Here is a 17,691-nt window from a genome sequence, read left to right as displayed (position 1 = left end):
TTGGTAGCCAGATTTTGCGAGAGAAACAAGCAACCAGGTCTATGAAAACAAGCCCAAAAGGAGCGAGCCCTTCGCCCATAATACTACATTGGCTATTTGAAATAGCCGATCTACAAGCTCACAGCAACGCGTTGTGAACTTGTAGATCTGCTATTTAATTAAAAAAATGTTGGTTTTTTTACATTTTAACGACACAAATCTTGTGTGGGGGCAGGCCTACCTGGTCCGCAGACAAATACATATTAACTTGACTTGTTTAAACAACAGCCCAAATAAGCAACTACACTTTAGAAACGAGCCCCCAAAAAAAAACGCAACCACTAATATTTACGAAAACTTAACAGAAAAATAAGCCCAAAGTCGCTTATAATAAACCGACATGGCAACAGTGTTTATCACGTGATGACGAGAGCTCGAATAAATAAACATAACTACTCTGTTATAACGATCTATTTATTATTATTATTATCATCATCTATGTGCACTGTGTCATGCACACAGACTGACAGCAAAATCTATGGTTTCTGCTGTCTGGGACGAAACCCTCCAAGGACATTATATTCACAAAACGTCCGTGGAAAGCCTGGTTACAAAACTGGAGGTCACGTGGAGGGGCGTGGATTATCCGTCTGTGTTGCTGAAAGGAATATACAATACAGGATAAGAGGGCACCAAAACCATCTGGGCACTTTGTACGAGTGGGCGCTAGGGACAACTGGCACCTGAACGAGTGGGCACTTAGGGGTGGAGATAACTGGGCACCTGGAAGAGTGGGCACTTAGGGGTAGAAATATGGTGCCCAGATGTCCCTAGTGCCCACCTATCCTGTATTCGCTGAAAGTACTTGATGTAGCCGAATATAAAGCATGGATATGCACGAATACTCTAATCCTGAAACTGATGGGCTTGATGTAGCCTAACACAATTCACTGAAAATGTAGGAATGTTATCTATTAGAATAGAATGATGAGGATAGTCAACATTCTTACCGGTCATCATAATACATCATGGCCCAACACAGTAGGCACTACACTTGTGGATGGCAGGAATACACCTACCTGCCTGCATGCCACCCTAGGTGGTCAAATAAAGCAGGATTCCGATTGGGATTAGATTAGAGTGAGGTAGATTCATATTACAGCTTCAAGCTGTGCACCACCGACGCTATAAATTGTCGTGCAGTGTTATTTAATATCTCACAATAATCTTGCACAAATAGCATGTGCTGACAGGAGAGGTATTTTAAAAATTTGTCATCCGCCATACCAACTTTAAAACACTGCACTCATGGACTGAAATTGACCATTGTCTTCTCAAATATGTTAATTTACTGTATATTAGAATAAAACTATCGTTTAAATCCTGTTTTATTTTTATTGAATTTGTTTATCACTTTGATACCACCAAAAATATCTGTATTTGAAATAGCCATGATCTTAGGAGTGTAATGTATGTTAAAGTGCTCTTCCTCAGATCTTTGGCTCACTAAGGTATGTAGGCCTAGACACTTAACAAATGAAGTAACTCGTGTCTGTTGCACACAGTTTATTTAACAATATGGTATAGAAGTAAGAAATGAGTCTTTAACCAGTTTATACAGTGATTTCATTCTCTCTTCCTTATATTTATAATATTTCGCTTAATAACTTGCATGATTTACAATAGGAGAAAAAGTAACTCCCCCTAATTCAAGTTTTTTTGAGAGGAAGAATGACTGCTGATAATATAGCTTTCCTTGGGATGAATCTGAAACTACACCTTTGACTCTAGGCGGCACTTATACTTTGTTGTAAAACATTTCCCTCACGATGACTATTTTCAGCGAGCGACAGTATCCTACATCGAAGTGTAAATTTGACGTTAAGTGCAGTACATCAGAGCATAGGGGGACATCCAATATGTGGCCTACAAATAAGCAGTCAACCAGTGATCATCATTCCATCTCAGCTTAGGGGGCTGCGGTCTCTTTCTCACTCTTTACACTTTACATTTTTGTATGACAAAAAAAGTATGACAAACCTTTTATTTAATATCAAAGCAAGAACTTTCCACGCCCGAAAGACAGAGATTTTCTGATTTCCAGGCCAGAGATGTAGGTTATAGTCCTTGTTTTTTTATTTGTGAAATCGGTCAGAACTGTGTTTCTTTTTGAGTGACAGTGGGTTTTGTCAGTGTCTTCATGTGCGCCTGCATACATGCCTGTGTGTACATAACCTGCCATAGTCCATTTCCTATTTCAATACATCCAAGTGCTCGTCATACACATACAGAGGAAAGGAGGAGGATCCTTCCCAGAACAACGTCTTGAAAAATGATAACAACACTAGATTACAATTGCCAGGCATGAGAGCTTCAAGAGAAAGAAAACCTGGCCCCATTCCCAGACAAATTATTTTACAGTTTCAACACAAAAATGCTTTACGTTTTTTTTCCAAAGGTACAAAATAAAAAGGTATGAATAATATAATGCAATTGTCTTGTAAATTTTCTTTAAAAAAGAAATGAGAAAGGCATGAAACCATACCAAAACCAAAAAATAAAACGAGCATCGAGCACATTTGGTCTCAACCAAAAAATATATTCTTTGTGATTTAAATTTTCTTTATGACGACATTTGCAAATCCATCTCTCACTTGGGTTTAGGAAACTGACATTCCCGCAGAGTGTTAACATCTTTTACCCAAAATGTTCTTTTTCTTTTCCTTCTCTTTACAACTCAGAACTTTTTACATGTCAGTACAAAAAGTGTTCTCAACCTTAGAAAGAACAAACAAAGCCCTCAAACTGGACAAAAGTCTGGGGGAACCAGGAGGAGAGGGAGGATATGTCCCTGGGAGTGAGACGGTGTGTTTCAAGACAAAGAGTCTCCCAGTAGAAATGCTACAATCCCTCCACAAACTTCTCCAGAGTGTCCCCTGTAGCGTCTCCCACCATTCCCAAGTCACTGTTCAGCCCCCCTCTGTTGGGCGTGTTAAGCTGTGGTAGCATAGCGCTCTGTTCTGGTGTTCCCATGTGTCCCTGTTCCATAGACCCTGACAGGGGGCCTCCTAAGCTGGGGTGGGGTGACCCCGAGAGTGATGGGGGCGGGTGCTGGGGCGAAGGCTGTGGCTGGTTCTGGACCTTCGGCGAGGGGCTGGAATGTGGAGGAGGCTGCTGGGGTTGCTGTTGTGAGGGCGGACAGGGGGACTGGACCGGCGCCGGGGAGCGGACTTGGTTGCTGAGGGCGTTGGCCAGGGCAGGCTGGCCAGGGAGATGGGCTCCACCCTGGGGCTGGCCAGCCAGCAGGTGGGTTTGAGGGCTCATAGGGCTGGGCTGGGCCGGGGAGCCCATCTGCTGTTTCAGGACAGCTTGTTGCTGTTGTTGTTGAAGTATGCGTTGATGGAGCAGGTTCTGGGAGTCCATTCCCATGCCAGGTTGACCTATCTGAGCGATGGGTGGGAGCTGGCCCATGGGACCCCCACCACCTCCGGCACCTGCCTGCATAGCTAGCTGCTGCTGTTGCTGCTGCATACGGAGCTGTGAGTAAGTGGCTGCGGTGGCCTGGGCTTGAGGGGGGAACTGGCCAGGATGACCTTGAGGCATCACGCCCTGTTGCTGCTGCTGCTGTTGCTGTTGTTGTTGCTGCTGCTGCTGCTGTTGCCTTAAAAGCTGTCGACGGTAGAGCTCCTGGATCTGGGGGTTGGTGTTATGTGCTGGGTTCATCAGCTGCCCTTGGGGACCTAATGCTGCCATGCCTTGGGCGGTAGGTTGCTGAGGCTGCTGTGGGGGCATCCCAGGCCTTGGCACTGCCCCTCCTTGCATTGCCATGGCCTGCATCGCTGGCATGCCCGGCTGCTGTGGCGGCTGCTGGCCTGCTTGCTGAGGCTGGCTGGCGTGGTACTTGGCTGTTCGCTGCTTGATGAAAGCAGCCATAAGCTGTGGGTTGGATTTCAGGATATTGAGGACTTGCTGCTGTTGCTGAGGTGAGCTGGGAGACTTGAGGGTACGGAGGAGGTCCTGGAGGGCATTGGGAGCAATGGCGCCGGTTCTCTGGGGTGTCGGTGGCCGGGCACCAGGCTGCTGTGGGGGCACCAACATCCTCTGGGCCAGCTGTGGCTGCTGCCCTTGTGGCATCATGGCTCGTTGTAGGGTCATCGCCTGCTGTGGGGACTGCCCTTGGGGAAGGCCTGGTTGCTGAGGCTGGGCAGCCTGCATTGGTCCACCCGCTCCGGGCCACTGTCCCGGGGCCATGCCGGGCTGCATGACCTGGGGCCCCCGTGGCCCTGGCACCATCTGCATGGGCGCCTGCATGGGTCCGGCCATGCGCTGCTGAGGGCTCATTTGAAGACCGTTCATGTTGACACGGTAGTTCTGCTGGTTCTGCTGGGCCTGGGCCATCATCTCTATGTGCCGTGCCATCTTGACAGCAGCTGGTGGAGGCTGCTGCTGTGGGGGCTGCTGAGGCTGCTGGGGCGGCTGTGAGAGGGGCGACGGCTGCTGGTGAAGAGGAGAGGCCTGGGGCCCTGGCTTGCCTTGCGATACCGGCGTCTGAGGCTGTCCATTGCGGGGAGCGTTGGGGAAGCCAGGGGACATGACACCAGCTGTGTTGGGGGTCTGGGACTGGTTGGAGAGCGGCTGCTGGGGGGTCTGGGGGTTGTTGGGCTGAGGGTGAGAGGTGGGTGTGCTGGGGGCAGTGGAGGCCGGCGGGGACGGTAGAGGCATTGTTCTGCCTTGCATGGTGGCCATCCTCCTCCTCATCATCTGGGCCTGCTGGAGGCGGTGCTGCAGCTGCTGCTGGCGAAGCTTGTGCTTTATGTTCAGGCAGAACGGTACAGGACACTTGTTTTCCTGACAGTGCTTGGCATGATAGCAACACAAAGCAATGAGTTGTTTGCACACAGGGCAGCCCCCGTTGGTCTTGCGCTTGCAACCCTTCGTGTGCTGAACCACCCTCTTCATCTTCTGGCAGGACGGCAGGGAGCAGTTAGCATTGCGGCACTGGCAGGCGTGGACCAGGGACTGGATGCAGCGCTGGATGCTTAAGCGCCGGCTCTCTTGAGGGCTCTTGGAGGCCTCTCCACTCTGGCTGTTGCTATCATCATCCAAGCCCAGGCCCCACTTAACCATCTGGTGCTCATGGCCCTTGGTGTTGTAGCAGTTAATGCACAGATCAAAGTCCTAAGGAGGGTGGAACAAGAAGGTTAATACAAACAAAAGATCAAATATGTGAAATTGTGTTTTTAAATTATCATTATTATTTGTTATGCTTGGTTTGGTGTTTTGTTTTTTGTGTGGCAACAATAATGCATAAATCTCACCTCGCAGACAGTGCAGTGCCAGCGCGTTTCCACGTGGTGCTTGCAGTCGTTGCAGGTGTATACGAAGCGATCCTGGCCTTGGTTGTGTAGCTCCACCAGCATGCACATGCTGCTCCACTTGCACCTCCTAAGGGAGCTGAACTCCAAGTGCTTGTCCCTGGCCAGAGTCAGGAAGGCGTCACGGCCATCCATCAGGTCACAGGTCAGTAGGGGGTCAGGGTCCATGATGGGCGGCAGGGTGTTGACCATGGAAGCGGGGTGCAGGTGGATCACAAAGAACACCTTGTGAAGAACAAAACAGAAGGGAACATTAGCGAATGAGGTAATGATAGGGTGGATCTCTTGTTCTGGAACAAACCACTTGCTTTAAACCTCACAAACACACTAATAAGGAACGTGTTCTGCAAACATTTAGGGGAACTTACATCCAATCTAAATACTCACAAATGGTTGCTCTCCAAAGATAAGAACCACTGGCTGCGGTTACATGGACATGAATATTCCACTTATATTTGGAATGACTGCTCATTCAGAATAAAAATGATCATGTAAACACCTCAATTGCAATAGAATATTCCATTCCGGTCTGATCGGAATTAATTTTCATTCGGGTTTGGAATATACCCCTTGAATCATAGTATACCAATCGGAATTTACCATATAAACACTTTATTCCGAATGCTCCTCTCTGTTTGGAATACATGCATTTTGCACATGTCCGGGCTTAGTAGTGCTGTCAGAATTGGCCAAAATGGGTGTGGATCTTGAATTTTTATTATTTTTAATATAAAATATTGTATGCAGTAAAACTTTCATTCGAAAACGGCATAAGTCTATTTATGTCTCTGTATGCGTCGGCCACGGTTAGTGCTGAGAAGCGTTAGAAGCTAGATAAAGTTAACGATTCATATTCTATAGCGTTATTTAACAAGATCATATACTGTAATGGTTAAGCCCAGACTTGCCCAGGAGAACGGACGCTCCGAGGATCTGAGCCTGTGATGGAGGAACAGTCTTTACCTGTCCTTGACATGAAACTGGAAGTTACTATCAAAAGAATCTATTTAGTCAGATGAAACGTTTTTTGTTTAGATAAAATTAAGGTAGCCTACATGGGAAATGTCACAAGTAGTAGGCTAGGTGTCTGGTACCAATACAAAAAAAGAAACTGGTCTGAACTTTCGCATTAAAACGGCGATAACAAAAGGAGCACGGGCTCGCACTGCATACAATGCTGCCTGGCAGGAGTAAGTGCCTTGCTTCCCAGCCTGTCTACGGCCGTCAAACCTCCGCCGCGGAGGCACAAGGTGGCTATTGCCTCCTCCCCATGCCCACCGAGTAGTGGAGCCGGGCGGCCCCTGGTCCATGCCCGGGCGTAGTCGGGAACCACTTTGCGCAAGTAAATAAGGATAAGGATAATTCCTTTTAACAGGTCGTTCATGAAAATCCTTGCGGTCTTGTTTCCAATGAGAACCTGTGAGCAATTAGGGGTTAAGAGTCTTGCTCAGGGACAAATTTCATTTCATCGACACATATGCTGGCCTGGCCTGGCATCGAACCTGGGGCAACCAAATATTTAAACTCCAAATGAATGCTTCATGTAAACGAGGAATACTTTGAATAAATTAATGAATAAATATTGTCCATGTAACCGCAGCCATTTACCTCTTTGTGTTTCTCCAGGGAGGCGTAAAGCTTTTGGGACAGGTCATTGGCTACATTCGGCATCCCAGGCTTCTTCTTATTGGCTCGGCTAACGCTGCTCTTGTTTTTATTGGTCTTCTTGCTGTTTTTCTTCTTAGCATTCTTGGTGTCACTTGGTATGCCCTGTGGGCCAAATACAATGACAGATTAATCAAACACTCTTACCATACACAGGATTAAACCAATTAAATTGGTAGGTACTGTAGGATAGTCTAGTTTACTTGCTGTAACAAAAAAACACTTATGTGGATAAAGGTGCAAACGCCATTCGTATGTCCAAAGTTTTCCATCCACACCATCATTTTCTAGTAGCTTGCAGTCCACATTGAAATGCCAAAATAATATAATAAGAAAATGCTAAAATCTCTTCTACGGTGTGGTTACCATGCACTCTTGTGCAAGCCACTTCAGTCAGCAGATTTCTGCCAGCACTGACTTTTGGCCCTTTTTGAAGACCATACATGAAGAATAGAGTGCATCGGCAAATCAACATTCAAATAAATGTCTAAAACATGATAAACCGCGAACAATAATTTACGGCTTGTAGATTATACAAATCTATGTAAATACAAAATAGCAATTTAAGTAGATGGAGAGATTCAAACTCCAACCAATTTTTGGATGTTTGGGTAGAGCCTGAATCACATGACAAAGACAATCATACATTTTGGAGAAATGATCTGATTTCACTGGCCAAAAATGCTGACTTCGTGTGGATAGACAGCCCAAAATAAAAGGGGGGGAAAAGGGCTTTCAAAATGTGTCCACATTTGTTTCAACATGGACAGGGATGGACAACCTTTTGAGACATGAGATCTACTATTTCCAATGCTGGAGAAATCTACCAATGCCAGACAGACAGTGAAAACAGCATTAAAGTCTTATTATAAGCTGCTAACCTCAATGATGAAAACACAGAATAAGTCAATTATGTAATATCATTATAATAAGAGTTCAGTTATCAAGACTTTGGAGAAGTCATGTATTGTACACAACACATTGCAGTATTCCCTACTTTCAGAGACAAAGTACAATACATTTGATATGCATAAAGATACCATGACGGCCATTTTCATCACCACAAAACAATCCAATGTTATTCTGTTGTTCTCCTGGACAACTGAGGCTGTGGGTGACATCCAATCTTGTTTGCAAAAACAGTGCAAGCTTCAATATAATAAACGACAATATATAATTTTTTTCCTTCAGCTTAGATAGCATGAAATCCATTTTCATTACAGCAAAACCGTTTCCTGGACAACTGGAACTGTGGGTGGCATCCATCCAGCCTTGTTCGTAAAATCACCAAAATCATTGGCAGCTGTAAAGGCCTCCGTGACTATATCACCATCTTGACTTGATTTCTAATGTTTGACTAAGATGTGGATATCAAAAAGAAAAGACTCCACACTCATAGAATAGATTTTCCCGTCTTAATAATAAAAACATCAGTAGAAAGAAAAGAGAAACATAAGCAGGTTCACATGTGACACGTGGGAGGCTGAAGTCCTCACCTTTCATTTCACAACGGCTTTTTGAAACCAGATTGCTTTCCTGCCTCACTGCCTGCCCTGTCTAGTAGGGCATACAGTCAATACAATTGCAATTTGGTAACATGAAAAATGTGTATTAATTTGCTCCTCTTTCAAAAAACCCTCCTTATCACCACGACTATGAATACTTAGGCTCTCTTTTCATGGTCAGCAGCCAGTCTTTTAAACTCATCTGAAAATCCTAACGTGATTTGACAACAAGCTATTCATTTGTGTGTGACCACCCTCACACAAACAAACTGCTAGACAGTTTACACCCACTGGGTGTTAGCTAGCGGTTAGCTAGCTGTCGTTAATGACACAACAGTGATAGGCCTGATCTCCGACGATGACTACATGTATACAGCCCACAGGTAAGAGGTTGAAAACCTGACATAATAGTGCCAGGAGAACCACCTGGCTCTCAACATTGACGAGACCAAAGAGCTTCAGACGGACTACAGGAAGCTGGACAGAGAACACACCCCCATCTACATCGTTGGCCATGTGGTGAGGAAGGCGCAGAAACGCCTCTTCCACTAATACAATATTTAACATAAAAACATACAATTTCATAATCCTGAAACAGATCAGAAATATATAAAAGTTAAAGTACAAAACTGAAAACACATGTAGAGAAATCACAAAACCCACAGGAGTTCAACATGAATTCCTCACTTAATCCTTTTGAGAATTCAGCCTTAGAGCATGAATCCAGTAAGCTGTCTCCATCACCTCCTTTTCACTATTTTTTATCTCCTCCTTTTCGTAATTTTGTATATTTAATGACTGCGATCAGAGCCATTTACACTACAGCTCATAGAACACTAGGCCTGGATATGAAGTGTTTATAGCACAAAATAATATAACATTAGTATATAAAGTCAGAGCCCTCTCCTAAAAAAAGGAAAGAAAAAAAAAGAAATTCATTAACAATGTGAATGCATGGCTATGATTCAAAATTACTGTCAGGACTAAAATCAAATAAAAGTGGCTAACAAAGTTGCGGTTCTGACCTCAGGAGTTTCACAGACGGCGGTGTTCTCCTCCTTCTTACGCTCCTCCTCCTCCTGTTCCAACTCCTTGATGCTTTCCTCCAAAACGTTGGGCCAGAAGTCACCTTCAAAATAGGGAAGCTCATTGGCGCTGGTCACACGGTCCTCTGTTGCCTGCTTGAAGATGTCCTGAGAAGGGAGTCCAAAGATAAATGAGGTCAATTAAAATTATTCTAAAACGAGGTTAAATTGGGGTGTTCTGGTGAAAAAGAGCTGGCACACTGCCAATGTTCAACCCGGGAATATGTTCAGTATTCTTATATGAAAGGCCATCAAAATCCATTTACGCCTTCGGTTTGAACAAAGTCACATGCCTACATCGATATAGACAGGACTTTTCCTACTAGAGAAAATTGTGGTGCCCCCAAAGAGGGGGTGAAGGAAAATCACCAGCACCAAAAGGTCAGGTGATCATCAGTATTATCTATGGGTCTGCGCTCAGGGCTCAGTGATAGACACTGATTGGCTCTTCTACTTTTTGGTTTCTGCAAAACGCCTACCCAGCGCTTGGGGCCAGACAAGTCTGCAGAAGAGACACGATAATGTGAATTCACGCAAACGGGATGGTTTACCAGGCTACCTTTACTGCACAGTCATGAAACGGACGTTCTTCCTTACTGTCATGCATAGTCAACCCCCGAAGTCAGAAAAACCCTGACAGAACTGGTATTTATAATAGACGGATCAAAGTAATGAAGGAAAAAAACACAAAAGTAGGAAATGCCCATCTTCCATTTGATATTGGGAGCTTCATGTTAATGTGAAATCTTTAAAATATTACATAAAGACTGCACAATAAAGCCTGATTCATACTTAGTCATACGAATGTGGTCCACACCAAAAATAGCTGATCTACAATAGGCTATTTTCATCCTACGATGGATTATAAAGGTAATAGTTTGCCAGTGATCTCTACCTTGTAGTCGTGCAGGATCCTCTCAGCGTAGGCCTTGTCCAGCATCTTCCTGTACCACTCCTGAAGCCTCTTGGGTTTAGGGATCTTCTGGTCGGCAGGGTGGCAGTGGAAGATGTAGTCGTCTCCTTCACTTGGTGGACACGCCCAAATGTGACCCTGGGCATACCTGGGCAGAGGAATACACACCAACATTTAGGCCCGAGTCTACCTCGATAGATCGACCACTGCCTATTCAAAACGTCTGGTGCACTGTAGGATACAAATAACTTGTCTCTCCTGGGACTTTCTTTCCCTACTTGCAAAACTCTGTGCTCATACTTTGTCAAAGAAAAACATGTCTAGACTCATATATTTGAAAAGGTCAGACATGAAAATAGAAGGGTTTTCATCTTCCGACAATGCCAAGAAGAGAAAAAAAGACATTGTTGTTGAAAATCAATCACAATAAAAGGGGGGGGGAATTGCTTGGTTTCCATTTAAGGCTGCAGTTCATGGAAAGGTGTCCAGTGACGTTGAAGGGGAAATCCATCCTAAAATAGAATTTATGTTATTTCTATATTTTTACAATCCAAGACTTTTTTTTTTAAGTGAACCAATCAGTATAGTATAGTATGTTAATACAATATAACTAGCACATGTGCAGTGTTTGGGGATCCCCAACCCTGGGGTTGTGTAGGACACCGACTGTTTGACAAAACAAAGTTATCTGAAGCAGATGGTGTACCGGATTGGACACAAGATGTGCCGCCATCTTTATCATTGTTTTTCGTACATCGTTGCAATTACCTATCTCGATCGAGGCAGAAACAAAACGTACGAACTGAAGCTTTAAGATGTTTCTCTTTAAGCTGAAGAGCAGAGTGACAAGATGTGATGTCATCTAGAGACAAACCCTGGAGCTGCCCATAGACAGTGAATAATGGAAAAACTCCCTAGGACACTTTGATAGTAGTGTTTATTAGGATATGGGAACAACTTAGTGATTCGGAGCTGGAAACTATTTTTTTAAATAATATTTTAATGAATCGTGCACAACAGTACATTTAAAGTCACTCAATAGAGGGGACAGCAGAAAGAACAGTTTAAAAGAGAGAGAAAGCAACACTTACCCAAGTTTCTTGACATATTCTAGATAGCCAATGAGAATCTCGTGGTAGACTGCCGTTCTTAGCAACCGAGGTCTGAAGAAGTGAATACTGTCGAGGTATGATATGTATACCCGCCTGCAGAGGTTCAGAGGAGTAGTTAGCATTTCAGTTTTTAATCACTTAAACCATATATACTTAGTTGACCGGGTTGCTTTTTCCCTCTAGACCAAAATCTCTTCGCCAAAAATAGCCAATCTACAAGCTCACAACCAGTCACAATGTGATGCATAGTGAGCTTGTAGATCGACTATTTTCGCCCTACAATAGGTACGCTAGGGTTTATGTGGTTAAATAATTCAGTGGCAGGGCGGTCTGGTGATTAGAGAGACTGACCCGTAAACAGAAGGACATAACTTTGTCAGACAGAAAAAAAAAACATGTCCAGTACTGACTTAATAAGATGCCAGTACTATAATTATTACAATTCCCGGCCTGTGTTTTGAGTACAGACCTGGTGTTGGGGAACGAGCATTCGGAGCCATACTCCTGTACGTGCATGCCAAAGAAGCACACGTCGACTCCATCGATCTCCTCAAAGGCGAAAAGTGCTTTGGTTCTGTAAGGAAAGGTCTCGGGCATATCACCTGTGTCCACAAACCTGGCAAACAAACACAAAAACAAAGTCCATGTCATGTAAATATTTAACCGCCTCAAGTTGTCTATTCCATTTCATTTTAATAAAACAAAGCCGGGGTCTTTTGTGAAGCAATATCGTTTTGAAACTTGCAAATGTAAGATGACAAGCTAGCAAAGATCAGTTCAACGAGCAAATGCGGATTTTGACAGCTGATGAGCATTCACTTGATACCCGTTTTATAAACTTTTAGCATAAAGAGAAAGTTAAGCCAGCGGTCCGGGCCTTGAACGAATATTTATCATATTTTCTGGGGACAACTACAGCTTACTAGCACTTAACAAAAGAGATAACTAAGATAGTTTCGAAAAAAGTAGTAAAATACTCATGGATATAAGTTATATACAAAAAAATATTCCAGTTGGAAATTGTCTAATAAACTTAAAGATGCACTATGCTATTCGTTTTTGTGAATATTAAGCTATTCTGCCAGTACGTTAATACAACATACAATTTGTGGTGGTTACATTTGATCTCCCTGCTCTATTGAAATATTTAGATCCTGTATCTAGGTCGGACACAACCTTTGACACGATCCTGTTTATGATTTGACATGAATTTTGACCTGAAGGTTAAACTTCAATTTCTCCCATAGCAAGCAATACTGGCACAGCAGCGTGAGTCCACCACCACCACTTCCTCCTTCACTCACCCCCCCTTCAATTCATAAAAAGAAAATGGCGAGGCTGCACGTTAATTGCCGCAGGTGAGTGTGAGCGTTCTCTATGGTTGAAAAGACGGAGGAGTGTATACATGGGCGTGCGTGTAATGATTGAGTGACAGGGACCAGGGTTGACAAGACTGACAGTTAAAAATTACGGTGGCTCCAGACGGATCACCACAAAATTTAAGATCATTTGCTTAGTCCCCCCGCCCTGCCTGTGTAAGTGCCTTTGGAGACAAGTCTGAGTGTAACTGCACAACCCATAGCAAATTAAATTGAGTCAATAAAATCGAGCAGCCTTGAAATGGTTAACCTGAAGATAACAGACTGTTCTGTGTTGACCAGTGACCACCTCCTTCCCAGGATCTGACAGACATCATAGTCTTTGATCTTGTGTCTGTGTAAATAGTGAATAAACCTTTGGGAGAGGCAAAGGGTGCATGTGTGCCATTTAACAAACATGCAGGCTCCACAAGAGCCGAGTGGATGATGTAAAAGCTATGTAGGGTATAATCAAACACCTAAACTCACTATGAGGTTAAAAGGGCTAGGCAAGGCTCCATTTAGTAGAACAATAGTTAACATTATGGTACATAGCAGGGCTTTATATCAGTTTAAAGCTTCAGAGATAAATAGACTATATTGTTATTACATTTTACTGCCGTGTGTTCTCTAACTCCTGGGCATCTCCCTAGGGAGGTCTTCGGGGCATGTCCAGCTGGCAGGAGAAGTACCATATGGGAGAATGATATCTCCACACTGGCCCATGAACGCCTTGGGATCCAGTTAGGAGTAGCTAATGTGGCCCGGGAAATGCACGTCTGGGATTATCTGCTGGAACTGTTATCCCCGCAACCTGACTCCCGATAAGTGGATGAAGACGGATGGATGGATGAATGGTCTGTGTTCTTGAGATTTTTAGATACTCAAATAAAAACAAAGCTAACCAAACATTTAATGAACTAGAGACCGTTGTGACATTTTGGAGAATTGATAACAAGCTTGTTATAAAAATACTGTTCAGAGTATTCATTTTGGAGGATCTGTTCATGATAATGGTCTCAGTGCTCTTTACCTGGTTTTCATTCCAGGCTTAACCTCCGTTGTTTTGTCGGAGCTGGCCACCACTCGCACAAACACCTCTCCAGCCTCTGGGTGGTTCTGTCTCTTCAAGTACTTATTTACACGGTCCTCTATGTACATTCCCAACCGTGTAGACTGTAATCCTACACACACACACACAATACAGGAAAAAGTTCAGAAGTGCTACCATATTACAAATTGTTGCTGAGATCTAAATGTTGTACGTTCAAAACAGGTAATTAAGGAAATAGCTTTATTTTTAGAGCAAGCATTTTGCTGAAATCTATTGCATTACACTCTATAGCCATGGAAAGCTAGATTTCAAGTAAACAAAAAATGCATTCTATTCCCCCCCTTCAAATGTCAGTATGGCATCCAATTAAAAGTTGACACCCTATGCTTGAAATGGTTGAATGTATTGTATGATTTAACAGGAGAATGCTAGGATCCATTTCCAATATAACAACTTAAGTCACTTAGGTTTTTTTTATTGAATATTTATAAAAACCCATTGACAGACTTAAACACTTTCAACCTGGTGTGTCTGTTTCGGGCACGTTATTATAGGCGTAGATTTTCAAAAATCTTCAAAAGCATTGAAAATAGCCGATCTATAAGTTCATTAATTATACAAGTACAGACAACAGAGATACAAAGTTTGTGCCCGATAGCCACAGTATGCAGTCCCTATTGGGGTGGCTTATGTTACTCAGAGAAGCTTCTTGTTTACCTTAATGTTCGTTAAACTAAACTGCATTAAGTTACTGACTTCTGAATAATGCAGGATTAGCATTGCATGCATGACAATAAGTGCCCCTGACAAGTAGTCCAGGGAAGAAAAAGTCAGAATTACAGTAGGACGTTAAGGGAGCAGACTCACTTTTTGCAGAAAACTTATTGTCCTTCCTTGTTTTACCGCTCTTCTTCAAACAATTGTCACAGATGAATCTAGAGTAAGAGACAATAAGGTGTTTTGAGAATACGTTCTACTAGGGCTGCAAAATATATAATTTCCGCATTGACATCACCATGTACAGTATAGGCAATGTAAATAAGGAAATTCAACACTTTATATTCTTGATGGATAAATAAAACTGGCAAGTTTTTTTTTAAAACAGTATCATCCATCTGATGAATAACAATGATTTAATGACTTCATGGTTACCGGTACGTGCATGCACATTCTGCAAGTGTCATGTTGAGTCAACCAGACTATTGAACAACTGCCTTATCTCACCCTCTAAAATCACCCTGAACATTACTAGCGTGATGAAGTTTAGATATATGCAGATCTTATATACTATATATATATATATACATATATACATACCTACATACACACACAGAGTATACATAAAGCATCATACATATCGCAGACAAAAACTAAATATCACAATATATCTTTTCCCCCCAATTTGGTTCAGCCCTACATTCTAACTCTAACTGTCTACCAAAGTTAGGGGATGAGATCTTACCCAGACGGCCAGATGGTATCGTAGTGTAAAACACATATCTGGTGCATCTTCCGTCCACAATCTTTACATTCAATAAACCTGAAGAAAAGGACAAGAGAACATTGTTTTCACATTTCAAAACCAATTTATCTTCTGCCATCAGGTTCATCATTAGTTAAGAGAACATCTTTATTCTCCATTTACAGTTCAATGTTCCTCTGGTCCATATGCACATGCACCTTTGCAGGTTTTCCACGTACAAGTGTAAGGTAGGTGCATGGGCACGTTTCCGAACCACACAAACCCTAGCGTCCCCAATTCTGGGCATGTCATAATGGGCAAAGATTCTGTGAAAAGGGGCCAACATCCGTCAAGAATGCATCTACATCGTCTATTTTCTTTTCTGTCTCTCCTTTGTTCTCTCTAACTTACAGCAACGTGGTCAGAGTGTAATGTAGGTGTGTGTGTGTGTGTGTGTGTGTGTGTGTGTGTGTGTATGTGTATGTATGATATACATACATAAACACACACAAACACACACCCACACACACACAACCTGTAACCAAATTGTATACATTTTATTTACCATTTCTCAGATGATAATATATTGCTTCCGATATAACATGAACCCCTACTTATGATATATTGGTTGTTTGTAAAGCCTTAGCTGGTATTACTCTAAATAATGACACTCACTGGAAAGTGTGTGTGTGTGTGTGTGTGTGTGTGTGTGTGTGTGTGTGTGTGTGTGTGTGTGTGTGTGTGTGTGTGTACACTTACGGTTCAGCATCTAGTGTGTCATTCTTCTTCCTTTCAAACTGGTCTTTCGATATCATTCTGAACAAGCAAGACAAGTGGCAAGTGAGAGAGTTAAAGGCAAATATAAAATTATCATTACTCAAGCTTAAACAGATGCATTTAATTTTATTATGCTACCATTACTGTGACATGAATGATTTGTTGGAAGATTTGTAAGCCACTTCAAAATCATTTGGTAAGACAAAATGAAGGACGAAGAAGACAAATGATGAAATGTGTAATGTTGGCTCACAAACAAGCAAATCAAGTTTGATTTTAACAGTTTAAATCATGAAAGTCTGTGATGACAAGTGTATTAAAAATGTGAAATAACTGAAGTCAGAATAATTTCCTTGTCTTACGTCTGTGGTTGAGCGGGGTCATCCCCTAAGGTCACGCTCTCCCCCTGGATCTCATTGAAGCACTTCTCACAGAAATGATACCTGTAGGGCGGCACAAATAAAGAATGTCATAATAACTCAAAGAATAATGTTTAGTTGCATAATTGTTACTTTCATTTTACTTTTCATCGTGAATGTCAAATAATGCAAATTGTGACAGACAAAGTTCTCAGTGTGCATTGTGTATTTCTGAGATAGGATAAGCAACGGAGAGAGAGAGGGAATCTCTGTGAATGGACCATGCTGCATGAGCCCATGCTGCCTGTCTGGCTATGCTGTATCATTACAGCCGCTGCACAGCTCCATTCTCAAAGTACCCTGTCAAAATGCCAGAGGTGCAGTTGCCACATTCATACAGCAGGGGGTGCAGGGGAACACAAGACAACTGGTCATCTGCTGGCTTACAGAAGAAGAAATCAAAATGCAATGATGCTTATGGCTTTATCCAAGGCATTATATTTTTTGGTGATATGGGGGGGGGCACATTGTTTCACAAATTTTAATCAAACACATCACCTTGCAACACTATGGGTGGGGGTACAGTGTAACTGACTGTCTTTTAGCAGAGTCTGTCTTTGTGCCAATAAGAGAGCATGGCTGATTGTTGCTATAAGTTAAACGACTATGTTGTGCTGTGCTGATCCAGTGGTGGGGGGACCAACATCAGTGATGGAGTCCCTCCCAGAAAACAAGGCTGTGTGTGTATGTGTTTCTCCCTCTGCGCCCGTGTTCTTCACTCGTCTGCCACTCCTAAAGACCCATTTAATTTCTAGGCTATTTGACTTATTCAATATAGAAAATTCAAGCATGCTCGATTGTTAGATCATCGTGTTAGATCCCCCCCCCCCAAAAAAGGACAGCAAATTATGCTTCCTTTTCATGTTGTCATGGATGGTAGTGTACATGACAAAGAGCTGGTTGTGACATACCAGCCCACTTCAATTGATGTTTTAGCTTGTGAGCCTAACACCATGTAAGTATGTGCATTACAAAACCAGACTCAAA

General features: G+C 42.9%; 1 protein-coding gene across 6 annotated transcripts in view; it reads right to left on the bottom strand.

The window, feature by feature from the left end:
- Positions 1–1,532: 1,532 nt before the first annotated feature.
- The window catches only part of crebbpa (CREB binding lysine acetyltransferase a), a 61,280-nt gene continuing 45,121 nt past the window's right edge, over positions 1,533–17,691 (bottom strand). For all 6 annotated transcript variants that reach the window (XM_084078099.1, XM_084078104.1, XM_084078101.1 and 3 more), the window contains 12 exons: positions 16,648–16,728; positions 16,268–16,324; positions 15,509–15,586; positions 14,914–14,981; positions 14,026–14,176; positions 12,104–12,250; positions 11,614–11,727; positions 10,505–10,670; positions 9,550–9,717; positions 6,963–7,124; positions 5,298–5,579; positions 1,533–5,157 (listed from right to left, as the gene is read on the bottom strand). In XM_084078099.1, coding sequence (XP_083934225.1) covers positions 2,881–5,157; positions 5,298–5,579; positions 6,963–7,124; positions 9,550–9,717; positions 10,505–10,670; positions 11,614–11,727; positions 12,104–12,250; positions 14,026–14,176; positions 14,914–14,981; positions 15,509–15,586; positions 16,268–16,324; positions 16,648–16,728 — 3,751 coding nt within the window. In that variant the 3' untranslated portion in view covers positions 1,533–2,880. The remainder of the gene's footprint in view (positions 5,158–5,297; positions 5,580–6,962; positions 7,125–9,549; positions 9,718–10,504; positions 10,671–11,613; positions 11,728–12,103; positions 12,251–14,025; positions 14,177–14,913; positions 14,982–15,508; positions 15,587–16,267; positions 16,325–16,647; positions 16,729–17,691) is intronic.

Source organism: Gymnoscopelus microlampas (genome assembly GCF_963454915.1).
Source record: "Gymnoscopelus microlampas genome assembly, chromosome: 2".
Taxonomy (NCBI): domain Eukaryota; kingdom Metazoa; phylum Chordata; class Actinopteri; order Myctophiformes; family Myctophidae; genus Gymnoscopelus; species Gymnoscopelus microlampas.
The sequence above is the reverse complement of the archived record's forward strand: the minus strand, read 5'-3'. Positions and strand labels throughout refer to the sequence as shown.